At 39.6% G+C, this 15345-nt stretch overlaps 1 protein-coding gene across 1 annotated transcript in view; it reads left to right on the plus strand.

Annotated features, from left to right (window-relative positions):
* The window catches only part of TTC27 (tetratricopeptide repeat domain 27), a 134442-nt gene extending 130324 nt beyond the window's left edge, over window positions 1–4118 (plus strand). The window contains exons 19-20 of the mRNA XM_072856610.1: window positions 415–515; window positions 3860–4118. Of these exons, the coding sequence (XP_072712711.1) occupies window positions 415–515; window positions 3860–3982 (224 nt within the window). The 3' untranslated portion in view covers window positions 3983–4118. The remainder of the gene's footprint in view (window positions 1–414; window positions 516–3859) is intronic.
* The last annotated feature ends 11227 nt before the right edge of the window (window positions 4119–15345 follow it).

Consider the following 15345-nt stretch of genomic DNA (forward strand, 5'->3'; position numbering starts at 1 on the left):
TGAGTGAGTCAGTAAACATATGACTGGTAAACATGGGATCAATTAAATTCATGGTCTAGCAATTTCATAATGCAAGTGAAAAGGCATCTACAGTTCGTCTCAGTCCTCAAATCATCACATAAGTTTGATTGACTGTGCCAGTCAGGAGATGGACAAAGCTTAGACTTGGTAAGACTGTTCACTGTGCTATGATATTTATGTTTAAAAAGGATACATATACCTGTTGGGTTTAGAGTTTATCTTCTCAAAATTACTTGGTATTCTTTTTCTTTGTGTTTCTTTTTGGGGATATTACATTAAAAAATTGTCTACGGAAGGTATCAAGATTTCTAATTAAATGTTGTTTAAAGATTATTGCTATAGAGGTAATGCTGTTTTGTTTTGGGGTCCTTTTCTTCTGTGTTTGGATTCTAGTGGCTATAAAATGCAGCAAGAACAAATCTAATCATCAGGAAGCTTTGCAGATACTTTCTTCAGCTCGGCTCAACTTACGTGGCTTGTCATCCAAAGCAAAGGTAAGAATGTTTGAAAGGTAGGAATTTTTGTTTGAAAGCTAGGAATCTTTGTTCTGTTGCAGAAACCATTTCTCTGTTTTGAGTCATTTACAGATCAAATAATACCTGCCTGTCCCATTGCATCATCAGATGGATATTCACATCTATGCTGTTAAGGATTCCAGTTTTAAGTAGACTTTTATTTCCCTTCTTCCTGCTAGGCTTTGACTGAAATAAACCTACTACTCTAAAATGTCAATGCTATCTCTTAGACTAAGTTAGAATTTTACTTAAAATGTTGGGCAAACAGACTCAAATGCTTGGAAGAAATCAGTCGTTTCAAAGACCTTTTCCTTATGTGAGTAGTCAGGGGGACGCAGGGCAGTCTCAGAAAGAATGGATGTAAACCTGCAGAAAGGACCAAAACGTGTCAGGTCTACTTTGCATCACTTGAAGTGTTTTAAAAACAGAGTTATTTATTAAAAGAGAGAACTAATTTTTAATAAGGTTTTCCAGGATACCCTACTAATTCAGATATTAATTAGTTGGCAAATGTCATCATGTTTGAATCATATGTTTGGTTTTTGGAGTTGTACCTCCATAGCCAGGCACCCAAAGAGCAGAGTCTGTTTCTGCACCATTATTATCCTAATTTTACCCTTCATCTTATAACATGAGACACAGCCCATGTTTAACTGAGAACTGATCTGGAACACATTTTCATTCAAAACACACTTAATGTCTTAAAGAAGTATTCTTCCTGGCTGTGTGTGTGGTTTAGTAAAATGTGAATTACAGAGCATAAGTTTTATAACATGTGTGCTTGTGTTACAAAGTGTTGATCCATCATCAGTGTGCTAAACTTGGCTCACTCTCTTTTAAGTCCTATAATTTTAAGGATAAAAGCCTAGGAAAGTTGTATAAGCAGACACAAGCTGGCTCCGTAACTGTGCTTTTAGATACTGACATACATAAATTTTTGGAATGTGGTGAAAAAAGCCACAACATGTATGTTTTATTGTGATTCACAAAATGTGGTGTTTTTTTTTTTTTAAGAAAGTGTGTAGACTGAGTATGACTGTAGAGAAAGCAAGATTACTTGACATAAATGATATAAATACAAGTACAGGTGGTTTATATTAGGCAAGACCATGCAGTATCTGAAAAATTAAGAACAGGCGAGTCTAGTAAATTGTATTCTTAATTCCTGAAGGCACTAATTAAATTAACATCTCTGTTATTGACAGATAATGGTACCTCTAAGTTTTATGGCACTTCTGAGAAAACTGATGTGTTAGAGCTAAAGCTATTGATGTGACCTCACTGTTTTTGCATACTTTCCAAGATGCCATCTGATTTTTAATTTGCAGTCATACTGAATTTCCAAAGTGTGTTGTGGTTTAAAAACTCAGTCATCTTCTGTAAGATCCTATGCACAGTTTAGCACTGTTTATGCCTGTCCAAGCTTGACTGCGGCATCTCCTTTTGCTGCCTTGTGAGTCAATATTAGTGTGAGGTTTTTTTTCTTTTTTCTTTTAACAGAGAAAAGCACTTAAAAAATGGGCTAAGAGCAAACTCAGTAGTTAAGATTTCAGAAGAAATAAAGGAACAATGAAAGTAACTTTTAAAAGATAAAATTACAAAATTTTGTAGTCAGGACATGCAGTTGGAACAAATCAGTAGTTTTTGTACAGGTGAAACGTCACTTCTCAGACTTCTCACCTTTCCTGAGATCTCCATCTCTGACATTCCAGCTCCTGTTTTGTGCCAGACTCATGATGCACCCACACTCTGCTGAAGGCTGCAACTCGAAAATGTGTTAATGGGCTCCTTTTTGTATAGAGCCTTCTGGGCAGTCACATGCTCTGGCAAATAGCATAGTGGGCTCTCTTCTGCTCCTTGCCCCCATGCATCATTCAGATCTGACAGGTGGGGTCTCTGAAAAGGAGAAAGGTCATGGAGCTGTATCGTAAATGCTTGAAATATGCATACTGTTGTTGGGAAATATGGGGCACAAAGCCCAAAGAATGATGGTGCATGAAACTTCCCCAGGCTGCATCTAGTTGAATAGATCTCTTTAACTGTGTGGAAAAAAAAAATGAATGAATAATTATATCATCCTGATTTATTTAGTTGTCCTAGCCAGAAAGAACCGAACTTTTCTGTCACATTCCCAAGTGTGAGGGTTTTGGGCTGAAAGTCAGAAAAGTTTCTGTACTTGTAGCAGGAACATGTTCCTATTTTTGTGTAACATGTTCCTTTGTTCAGTGACAACACTGTTCTGAGGCACATTGAAGACTTTGGTTCAGGCCTTTTAAGTACATTTTTGTTCATATACGTATCTGTATTGTCCCATTATGTTTTGATGATATAATGATGTACAGATGTACTCCAGAGCAACTTTTGTTTTCTTGGTTTGTTTTTGTCTCTAAATGTAGGCTTCTTGTTTGTGTCAAATGAAGTGTGAATCACTCTCCCTTTACATAATAAAAGGGAAACATATGCTTGGGTCCCCCACGCCACCATATTTCTGTGAGTGGTACCTCACATAGCCTTCATGTTACTTGAGTCAAATGACAGGTCCTGGCCTTGCAATGGCAACATGTTCTGGTGCAGCATGCACAAAGCTCCAGTCAGAGCTTGCGTATCTCAAGGCTTTAGACAAGTCATTTAGTATTCCTCTCCCTTGGTTTCCCTGTAAATACGTGAAGATTATGATTGCTCATAAGTTAGCTGCTTTGTGTTTTTGTTGATGTCTGAAGGTCTTTAAGAACAAACTATTTTTATTACTCTGTAGTGTTTTGTTTTCTCTTGTATAACTTAATTACACACAGATTAATGTCTCCACCCATGCATGTCTTGACACCAAATGTTAAAAGATGTTTATTTGGGGTTTTGGGGAAAATGATGCAGCAGAATATGACACTGGGAAAATGGCCATTAAAATTCACAACTACTAATTTATCAGCAGGTGGGTTTGTAAACTGCAGTGACAGTATGTAAGATGCTCATCTAATTTGAGTTTCGTGGTAAAGTCCTTAACTTTCGATGGGATCAGGAGTCAGTGTAGGCAGTCAAGTCAGAGTAGAAACCCAACATCCACAGGAGGATTTGGCCCCTTTGGCAAAATATCAGTGTGTGGCACAGACCACACGTCTATATATGTGTGTGTGCGCATATATATGTATACACGCACCTTCTGTTATTAGCCACAAAATGGACTTTTAAAAGGGAGAGATACCATCATAGGTACGAAAAATACAAAAGGCAGGATAGTGGTGATGAGCTTTCTGTATTCTGTCTCTATGCTGAAACAGAGAAACTGTACGTATATTTTAAAATAATTATTTCTTTTTGTTATGCAGCAACTTTTTGTAGATGTAACAAGTAATGAGGTTCACAGTGAGATAGCTGATGAGGTGACAACTATGGACAACATGATTGCTAAACTTCAGGAACTGAGCAACCAGCTGAGAAACCAGTGCTGACATACAGACCGGATTTTGTGACAGGACGACAATAATGACATGTTTCTTTTGCCACAGCTTTTGCTGATGGAGTGGTAACAATTCTAACGCAACAACACTCTCAATAAACATTTTTCTGTGCAGTGCTGTTCTTGTGGTCAGCTTTCTTCAGAGTTCAGGCGACTTTTTACGATTCTTATCTGCTCTCACTGTCTTACCAAGTTGCATGTTTTGGTTCCTCAGGCCCAGATTTTCTGGAACAGAGCTACTTACTTGTATTTATAAGGCGATTGTTGAGGATTAGTTCTGCCTGGCTGCATCACACCAGGCGCCAGGCCTCGGCGGGATGCCCCACCTTGTTGCAAGTGGGGAGCAGGAGAGGCGCCAAGGCGGGAGGAGACGGGAGCTTCCAAGCAGAGGCGGGAGCTGGGCCCAGCCTATCACTCTCACGAGTGAGGCGCACAGCCAATCGGAGGGTGTGTCTGTCTCCCGCTGGCCAATCGGAGGAGCTGTAAGGGTGGCCCATCAGTGGTGGGAAGCTGAGGTGAGGGTAGGCTGTCATGGCGGGGAGCACCGTGGGGAGTTGCAGGCAGGGCTGGGGCCTGAGGTGGCTCACTACGTTGTCAGGCACTTTCTGATTTTAATTCGGTGTTAATTGCTTACAGGGGAGTATGAGTGGGGTCCCGAGAGTAAGAATTTAGTCTTTTTTTGTTATTCTTGTAATACAATCCAAGTAGCAGCATGTTTGCTGCATTAGGATTTACAAACAGTTATTACTTAAAGCAGTATTATTTTATTCAAAAATACATAACCTGTGTCCCATGAGCAATAGACCAGCACTTCATTTGGGCCTTTTACAGGCATGGGGATTTCCCCGCACTGAGGCAGCAATAAAACTGCAATCTAATCTAAAATACTTAGATCTGACTAGACCTGAATAAGTTATTTTCATCTAGACTATTTTGCATTGTTTCATTTTTAAGCATCTTTGCTACAGCTATTCTTAAAATAGCATTTTTTCAGGGTTTTCCAGAAACCTCTGCAAAACAGTTTCCTCACTCATCATTATTTTGGTTCATTGTTCTGTATGAGAATGATGCAGTCTCCAAAAATGTGGTTATCTATATTCTGGGTATGCACCATCTGTGGTACAGTCATTAAAACCATAGTGTTACTAAATGGCAAGAATACCGTACCTGAAGAAAAAGTTGGAAGGTAAAAGGAAACCAAACAATTAATTGGATTTGAAGTAGCAGTAGAAGCGTGTTATTTTGGTGTGTGAAGGGGGAAGCCATCTTGATGCCTTTGTAAAGCTTTGTATCCTTGTAAAGCTTCTTAGAATGGAGAATAAATTATTTGCTGACAGTATTTTAACATGAGGTTCCCACAAAAATTATTATCTTAACAAAGGGTTTACCTGCTATTGAAGGACAGCTGGCTCCAAAACACTTCTTCATCGAAATAACCCAGAAAGTGAGGAGGCATTACAGTTTGTGCAGAGTGAATTTGCTGGAGATACTCCCATCTTGCTCCTATGTATATTGAGGGGCCCACCTGACTGAAAAAAACAGGCTGTGAGTTTTGTGACAGAGTCCCACCACTACTATCTGAAGTAGTGCGAATTCATGCAAACATGAAGCCGCATTCATTTTTGTGTAATGGCTTCTGCCTAGCATTGAATAATGCTAGGTGGGAAGTTAACATTTCATATAGAATATTAGAGAGGTCTGTGAAAAGGCCTTTATTTCCTTTCCCTTTTGATTTTTTATTTTGAAAATCAGTTTTGTTTCTTTGCCTAAGGGGGTCACATTGAAAAAGTCATTCTGCTCTTCCAATGTCTCTTCCCTGCAGTACTTCCCATGTTTTCTCAGCACAGATTTTTTCCTCGTTTGAGCTTCCCTCTCTTAGTAGATGTGTGGAATATAAACAACTTTGTCTTTCACCTAATACAGGGAAAGCCTATTATCCACAGACAGTGTGTTCCTGAAGAGCAGGATGGCTAGTGTTACAACAGCACACCAATTTTCCTGTCATAACTAATGTAGTAGAGGGGAAATGTCTGCAGAGACTTAAAAATACACAATTTAAATACGTACAGACAATATACATGGTGTGGAGGATGGAGAGGCAGGAGCTGGCTCACCATTCAGGAGACACTGGCTTTTCAAAACAGATAACCATCCCAGAACATCTCAGCCACTTCATCAGTGAGACTGAACACCTGATGTAAATCTCTTACCAGGTATGTTCTTGCTTCATCTTTCTTTGTATTAGTGGCATTTTCATCTTCCTTAGACGCAATGTGAGCCTATACTGCTTCTTTGGAGTTCATCACAGGGACCTTTTAAAACTTTACAGCACAAAAACCACCTCAGTTTTGTATGGTACTCATTTTCTGTACTCATGCCAGCAGCATTTGGTTCAGAATAGCTCTAGGCGATCATTGTCGTGAAGACAATGTTACTATAAAAGCTCTGGCTGTCAGAAAAACTTCCTAGTATGCTAGTATGGAAAGAGGAAGGAACCTTTCCTAAACACTGCAGACTTTCCAGATCTCTATCTTATGGGGAACATCTGTCTTCTAACATGGGGATGTTTTTTGCTCAAATCGCTCCCATGACAACTGCAGAATCCTTGAGGGTTTAGCAAAACTGGACAGTCCTTTCCCAATGTAGTTGTCACCTACAAATACCTCTATAACATCCATGTTATTTTCAAGTGCTCTATGTACAGTTATATGATAATGATTACTTAGTGTAGCATGGACTCAGTTAAGCAATATTTCTCAGGAATGGCTTACAGTTCACATTAGAACTTCAGGTACTTCCAATCTTTTTTTCTTTTTTACTTTAGAAGTATTAGAGATTGCCCATTTTGTCATCTATCTGCCATTAGAGCTAATTTGGTGTGAAGTTTAGGTAAAACGGATGAGTCTAGAATTTTTCAAGTTCTACCTACCCAGACAGGGAAAGCAACTGTCTCAGGGTTTTGAAGATGAGTACGAAGCCAGTAAACCTTGAAGGAAGTATGATGTATGAAAAAGTATTTATTTCCATGGCCTAAGAGGGTTTGTTTTTACGTCTTTGACCTAATATGGTTCAACCTATGATATATTTTCAGCCACTGGTGGTTAGAGCCCAGGGAAGATCTCCTGATTCACCCAGAAGGCTGTGTCTACGCAGAGAAAGTATACACAGCCGGGTGTGGTGTTAAAAGGTTTTCTTGTGTTGGAGCATTACTCATGAGCAGAAATGAATGTTTTTAGGGCTGGTGAGGCTACACTGACTCAGGCGGGTCATCCCAAATAAATGCCAGTAAATGTGTTCCACATCACATCGTTCTCGATGTTCCTTCCACCACACTGACTGGCACATTCAGAAAGGCAGGCAGCTCTCATCCCATCATTCATGCAGAGCTCCTTACTAAAAGTGCCTTGGAAAGAAATAAAGCTTGGAATAATTTTTCAGGTCTAAAAATAGTGTATGGCTTATATGCAAATACAGAGGATACATTTACAAGTTTAGCTTTCAGATAGGTACGTACATTGGTTAAAACTACATCTCTAATTATTTTCAGAGTAAATAAGGCAGAAAAAAACAGGTAGTAATTTTATCCTGCTTTGGAGCAGTACTGCTCAAGAAGGTAAAAAGTCACTTTGAAATTATTTTGACTTAGCTTTTCTGTTCAGTATTTCTGTCTCAGTATCAGTAACTGTATAACTGATAGTACAGATGGACATAATGTATTTCAGGGGATAAAAGGAAGCTAAAAAAACTCACGCTATTTGCAGAGTAATACAAATTAAAATAATATACAAGTATTTAACTTTTCTTCATCTGCATTCATGCAGAGCTCTGTACGAGAAGTGTGTATGAAATAGGGAAAAAGTAACAGCTGATAGTGTACAACTTGGGTTCTCTGAACTTAAAAATAAACTGGAATTTGATAGGAAAATCTTATTCTAAAGAGAAAAAAATTACCATCAACTGTGTGGAGTTGTTTTCAATGTGATTACTCAGACTAAGTGCTTTGTTTCAAAAATTATTTCAATAAATTAGTTTGATTATTTTTGTTTATATTGTGTGTGTGTATGTAAGCACATATGTATACATATATGTATACATGTATAAACATGCACATATATACATATATATAATAATGTGTGTGTTATAGAAAGAGTTGTTAATTCTGAAGGTGTAAGAGGTACATTTACAGGAAGGTACATCTCATGAAAGCATGCATTACAGAGGCTGGAACATATGTCGCTCTCCTATCTGTGCATTTCTAGTGTGCTTGCCACTAATCTAAGCGCTGACTACAGGATTGATAGTCTTCCTTTTCAAAAATGACCAGTTATTTGGGGTGTACTGTTGAAGAAACCTTTAAAGGCACATGACTTCAGAAGTGAATGTGCTAAGCACTCTCAGAAAACCAGGCAGAGCCTTTACATCTCTCCCACATTACTCATTCAAAGTCCTATTCAGATTTGACAAAGGCGTCAATATCGGCCTGAACATGGATCATCTAAATTTGTTATTAACAGGCAATAACTAGAGACTTTGTGAATGTTCACTGTAGTTTGGGGGGAAAAAAAGCTTTGCTTTCCTAATTAAATACCTTTAAATACTGTCTGCCTTAACTCTGAACTTCCTGCTGTCTTTGTTTAAACTCCATTTTCCAGAGAGCTTTTTATTGCTGTTCTACTGGTTAGGTTTAAAATATGTAAACAGATACATTTTAACATGTTGTTTTCATTTTTTTATTCACATAAGAGACTTCCATTGATGTCTGCCATTACATGGCATTACATGCCATTACATACAATCCATTTATAAAGCATTTTAAATATAAATAGTAACACAATTGACTTCATACTGGGGCTGAAGAATGGAGAGTGGAATTTTAGAAATTATTTTATCACAAAATGTTGATGGTTACCCGGAATTAAGACAGACATGGATAGCACTTACTTTAAGAAGTGCTTTAATTTGCATTTCTGAAGATATTTTATGTACACAAGTGCATATAAAAGATGTGCCTATCCCTGCTGAGAACTGCCAAACCAGTAACACTTTTTTTTTTTTTTTTTTAGCTAAAAAGCCGTAAGCAAATCAGGCTAGATGTAGGAAAGTCCATCGTGTACATTTTACATTATAGGTTTCCGAAATAAAACTGGCAAATGAGGTGAATTTCACAATGTGAATGGCAATAAGATGTTTACTGCTATGCAAAAGCCATTGCAATACTGCAATACAGATCAGTTTTTGCACCATTTAGAAGTACTTATAAATAGATAGGTTTCAGTCGACAAGTGGCTTATTCAGGCATGTGCTCAAATATAGTAGCTGCATTCATTAGACAAACATTTCTACTAATCCCTCAGCTACACTAATAAAAGAGCAATCCTTTATAGGCTGAATGTAGTAGCAGAGGGGTTTTTTTTTAACTATTAACATCCTTCAAAGACCAAGGTCTAATCATTATTAGTGACTGTATTTGATTTTCAGCAAATGAGTTGAAAATTGATAACCCTCGGCAGCATGTTAAGTTACAATTCCTTACTGAAAATGGAGACACCCTTACTCTTAGGAGCAGCTTATAATATATACTGTATCTTAAGTAGATTTGTTTCTGCTCTTTAAACAAACAAAAAGCCCAGAGAAGAACAGCAGTCTTGTTGGGCTTTTTTTGTTTGCTTGTTTTACTATTTTTATATCATTTGCCCTTTCACTTGCTTCTTTCACACTTTTGATTTCATTGTTAAGGCAAGAAAAGTACATTTGTGGATTCAGGCTGGCTTCACTGAGCAAGACAAGGATGCCGGGTAGGGACAAGACAAGTAAGCAAGTCACTGCCCTTCTCTACTGGGGTAGATAAAAGACCTATTACAAATTTAACCCACTAATACTGATCTAAACCTAAATTGGGCCTCTGCAAGAACAGGGTGGTTTGGGATCAAAAATCTGTGGTAATTAACTCTGCTTTCTGTATAGAACTGTTTTCCGAGTTGACCTAAGCATGAAAGTCCATTTTTCTGTTTCCAGTTTACTCTGACCCGAATGTTTTCTCAGAACACACCAAGAACCTTTTAATCACCAGGGATGTCACATATGCCGCCTTCTCCATTTTATTTTCCTATTTATTTTAAACCTCAGTGACCGGTGAGTCAACTACAACAGTTCTTGGCCAAAAATCAGTGTAATGAACCAGGCAAAGAAATACCAGCCAAGAGCCATGCAATGAAAAACCCAGATTAACGGCATGAAAATCTTCAAAACTGCAAGTTAGCCTATTAATGACATCATTGCTGAAGTGAAGCAGCTAAATTTTGCAAGTCACATTTAGAAGTTAACCCCTACAATTCAGCTCTTTTCCACTGTCATCTCTAAATGAGCATCGTACTCTTTCCGTGTTAAGTGCAATCATTCCATCCACCTCCAAGCCTCTTGTCCTGCTTAATTTTCAGTTTCCGCAAACCCACGAGGCTTTCTGCTCACTGAAATGGTGATCCTGCAATCATGGAAACCACCTTTGAGTTTCTTTCTCCAGCTTCTCTGACACAGGGTTGCCTTGCCCATCTTTATGTGATCTTCTCTCAGCTCTCTGCCAGTTTTGTGACCTTTGGCCCCTGGAAAAGCACCCCTGATTTTTATAGTTCTTTGTGTGCTTCTGCCCCATGGCAATTTCATTTTGTCCCTTTCCAGTAGTAGTGCCCCTTGCTCCCCTCCCTGTAATCTCTCTTCCCCATTTCTTTAAGGTTTCTCTATGAGTTCCTAGTAGGAAAGATGCTAGGAAGGACCTTAAGGATGCAATTAGTGTAGAGAGTAGCTAACAGCAACATGAGAAATTTAATTTGTAGTGAGATGAGAGCTACTTCAAGGAGTGGAAAAAGGACGTTTTTCCCTCTGCCTTGGCTGGGCCCCTTGGGAATGAGACAGAGGGCAAGTACCTTTATGTTTAAGGGGGGTAAAGAGCACCGTAAGCCTTTGCCAGAAAACTGAGACTGTGGAGGGAGAACAGCAGCCCAGAGACGGTGATGATGGTCCCCATGGAACTGCTGAAACAAGGAAAAAAAGATTAGGACTATGCATCAGGCAGGAAGGCACAAGTCTTTCCTTGAGCAGAGGATTGAGCAGCAAATAACCAGACCAAACTACTACGTTGCCAGAGAAAGGTGGCAGACCAACCAGAAGTAACAGATGCTACTGGAGAGCAAAGGTAAGTCACAGCTTGGCAATAGCCCAAAATTAAAGGAACCAAACTATAGGCACAAATGCCAGTGTACTTGTAGGGCTTTTAACAGCCCATATGGTCTGAGTGATTGTGTCTGTCTGGCAACACTCCAGCCATACCTACAGTTTTTTGATTTGTTTTGTTTGTAGCAGTCTGTCTTGCACTGTTCACGTTTTGCTATTGTCAGTGCTATCACCTGCTATTTTTAGAGGCTTGTCATTTGACTGTAAATTCTGGGCACTCCTAAAACCAGGTGTAGTGAACACAGCCTCAGCCAGTCGACGTTTTCTGTTTGCAAGTGAAAAACAAGCAAGTAGTTCGCAAGCTTGATAAGCTGCTGGAACCAGGTAATTTTTGTAATCTGTAACTACAAAACTAATTTACTGTCATGCTAAGCAGAGGGGGGTTTTTGTAGCTGAATTATGTCTTGCATTTGGTCTGTGCTCCACAAGGGCTTTTACTGCTATAGTAATCTCTAAGAAGCTGCTAGGTGAGCAAAGCAAGTTCTAAAGAATCGATACAGAATAACTTAAGCAGTTTCAAACAGAACTTCAAGTTGAGTCCTGTATAAATTAATGGGGGAAGAAAAAAAAAAAAAAAAAAGAAATGGACTATAGACACAATTCAAGAAGTAAGGTCCATAAAATGAAATGAAACCGCGATAGTACTGAGAACACGCAGTGTTGTGACACCATTCAGAGATGGCACAGGCAGCAAGATACTCGCTTCTGTCTGCATATGCTGTTTTACTGCAGAAACAGTTGTCAGATATGATTCAGGTTCTGAGATGTTCTTAATCAGAACTATAGCAAACTTTTGGCAAACTATTAATCAGGAGGATTGACACTGAGGTCAGTAGGATTTTTCAAAGTTTCCTGAACATCTTGGAGAAAGATTCAATCTCCTGAGGTTAAGCCTTTGCTTATCCTGTTCCCTTGGCATCTGGTGTCTATTATATTCTTTGGAGTGCCCCACTCTCTTGGATAATACCAAGAGTTTTGTGCTTTGATTGGGTGACACCAACTACCTAACTTACCGCAGATGTTGCAGGCCACTCGTATATATGTGTGTAAGGACACACAAATACACACACACACTTCTCTTGCTTGTAGCAGCCCTTTCTCCCCCTCAAGGCAAAGCAAAGCAATCTGGGATGTTCTGCTGCACAAGGTGACGTGTCTGGGACTCTGTTTCTCAGTGTTTTATCCATCCTGCACGTGAATGCTCCCACCTGTTACTGCAGTGTTTGAGCACCTGCTACATAATGTCACTGACTGTAATCAAGTCTCTTGTGAATATCGTGGGATCTTTGGATTTCTGCTCTTTCAAGCATTCTGCTTGAGGCAAAATTTCAGAGTTTCTGGTTAAGGTTTTATTATTTCCATGAGGTTTAACTGAGTGAAAGAGATGTCAGTTTTGTGAATGTCACTCTTACCATAGTGGGGTGGGTTTGTTTGTTTGTTTGTTTGTTTGACTTTTAAGAGAAAGGGTTTGCAATTTTTTTCTAAATGCAGTTGAACCCCATGTTGTTTCACTGGCAATGCCTTCAGCTGAGTGGCCCCTTTGATGCTAAATGTGGAGGCTTAGGGAGCTGGGCCAAAGAACCTTGGAAGAAGATGACAAATTCATTTCTTAAAACTATAGATATATACATAATTCCTTTGTGTGTTTAGATCTTTTCCGGACATTTTCTCATACATTTATACTATAAATTATTTTGCACACTGCAAATGGTTTTTTTTCATATGGGTCTACTTCCTTGTGAAAGTATTGGAAAGGCAGTGAACGTAGCTTGCTGTGACAACTGTGAACACAACTAGGATATGTTGTCATACACTGCCTGCGCATGTTTTGGATCACTGCAGGTATGTCCACCTTCCAAGACATAAATCCAAAGGAAAACCTGATATCCACCCTGATGCTGCTTCTTGCTGTAATGACATTTCTACAACAAGGTTCTGCATCAGTAAAAACAAATGGGGTTTGTGTTATGGGATGGCAAGGTAATATCTATGCAGAAAAGCAATTGCATTTGAGTGGCTTTAAGCATTCATGCTTTGATTTATTGTCACTGAAATTTAATCTAGGGGTTTTTTCCTTTGGACTTTCTCTGTGAGAGTTCTAGTGAAAATATTGCATCAGCACTTCAGGAATGGAGCAGCAGTGTTATTCTGATCTGTCAAATGCAAAGGCCATGAACTTCCCCTGAGAAACACAGTGAAACAGCCTTTCTACTCACTTCAGGACTGGTAGTGTAAAGAATACTTCCTAAACTGGAGCCCCTACAGTAGCCCTCACAACTTGTTCTGCATGTGAGCCTGACTTGTTTGTGTATTCTTGTTGGATGTAGTGGAGGAAAGTTACTCATGCGTGTGTAAATTTATCAGGGTGGATCCCAGCACACTAGTAAGAGCAGCGTCCCCAAAAAAGCAGTGACTCCTCAAACTTACCTGAGCATAACGTTATCAGTGCCTTTAAAGGCCTTAAATGTGCCTTTCTGCAAGCTTAAATGTGTTTAGCCTTTGTGAATATTTCAAAACTTATCTGGAAAAATAATTTAAAATAAAATCTAGAGATTTAAGAGAAAGATATCTGAAATAATATTAGACATTTTAAATATATAAACATCCTCACAGCAGCATTGCATCTGTTTGACAGAAACTTAAAAATAACTTTTTCTTCAATACTTGGCAAAATTGCGTATGTGTGAGTGCATGTATGTGTGCGTTTTTGTGCCTTTTAATGGCAAATGATGCTAATATGACTTTATAATTTACTGTCCTGTTTGCACTTGATACCATCAGTGATCTCAGCACAACTCTGGGAATGGTGTTTAATTGTGGCAGAATGAGGGCACGGGTATAACTATTGTTTTGTAAATCTCTCTCCTAAATATTGACTGTATTGCAGCCATGGGATGGGAGGGATTAAGAAATGCTGTTTGGAAGATCTGAGAGCTCAGCTCTGTGCCAGGGGTTGGAAAGGATGATGTCGCAATGCTTTGACTAGGAATCCCAGTTAAGAGAGATTTGAATTACTCTTCTGATTTTTCCTCATTTAAAAACAAAATCTAGTTAAGAATATGCACACACTCTCCTCATCCCTATTTGGTTTTATTGCCCCTAAGACAAAGTAGCAGCAAAACCTCCATGTGCTATTGTCAGAGGCATGCAAGGAACAAGATGACCACTCTACCAGGCATCAATCTTTGCCTTGCAGCACCTGATGCTTGGCCCGAGAACGGCATCAAGCTGTAAGTGTCTGTTGACAGCAGAGGACATGTACAAACGTTCTTGCTTTCATTTGCTTCTTTCTCACTTGTGGCTTTTGACACCAAATTCTCCTTTCTAAGGCCTCATAAGAGAGAGAAGACAACCTCCCAGGTTCCTATTAACCTCTCCTTCTCCCCCCTGGACTTGGAAAGGGGCCTTATAGGAGTGAATAACAGCTTTATGTGCAGTCACACCAAGGGGATCTTTGACACCCTGCTCCCTCCAGAGTCATGAGAAGAGAGCATGGGGAAGGCTTTCTGTGAGCTGTGCAAGTTCTGCAGCTGCCAGTTCTGTTGCCTCTTCCTTGCCTTAAGTCACCACCTCACACATTAACCTTCCCTGTTGCAACTCGTTTCTAGCTGCCTTGTCTTCAGGGTGCTCTTTGAGAGGCTCTGTACCTCCCCAGGACCCTTCTTTCTCCTGCAGCACAGCTCTGCTGGAGTCAGGCTCTCTCCAGCTCCCACTGTCCCAGCATGGTCCCTTAAGAGGAACCCACAGGGTTCACAGGCAGGGTTTGGAGGGGAAGCCTCGGCAGGCTTGGCTACTCCCTGTTAACCCTTGAGTCAGCAAAGGTAATTCAGATGGCTCAAGGAGATAAATGGGAGTGCAGAGACTTCTGATCCTTCCTCTTGGCTTCTCTCGTATGAAAGGGAGATTGGGATTGGTTTTTCTCCTAACAGTGTTAAGTAAGGTGTCCCCATGCCTTAAGAAAGGGATACTCAAGTAATTGAGAGGGGGAGGCAAAAATTTTCTTATGCGCTCCTAAAATCTTAGAAATGGCAAAATACAGCTGTTCTTTAGTTACTGAGGTTCAGGCAGCAAGCTGAGATCTCAGTCACGGCTGAGATCCCCAGAGGGACGGGCACTACACACATCTCA

This window comes from Ciconia boyciana, chromosome 3 (genome assembly GCF_034638445.1).
Source record: "Ciconia boyciana chromosome 3, ASM3463844v1, whole genome shotgun sequence".
Classification (NCBI taxonomy): domain Eukaryota; kingdom Metazoa; phylum Chordata; class Aves; order Ciconiiformes; family Ciconiidae; genus Ciconia; species Ciconia boyciana.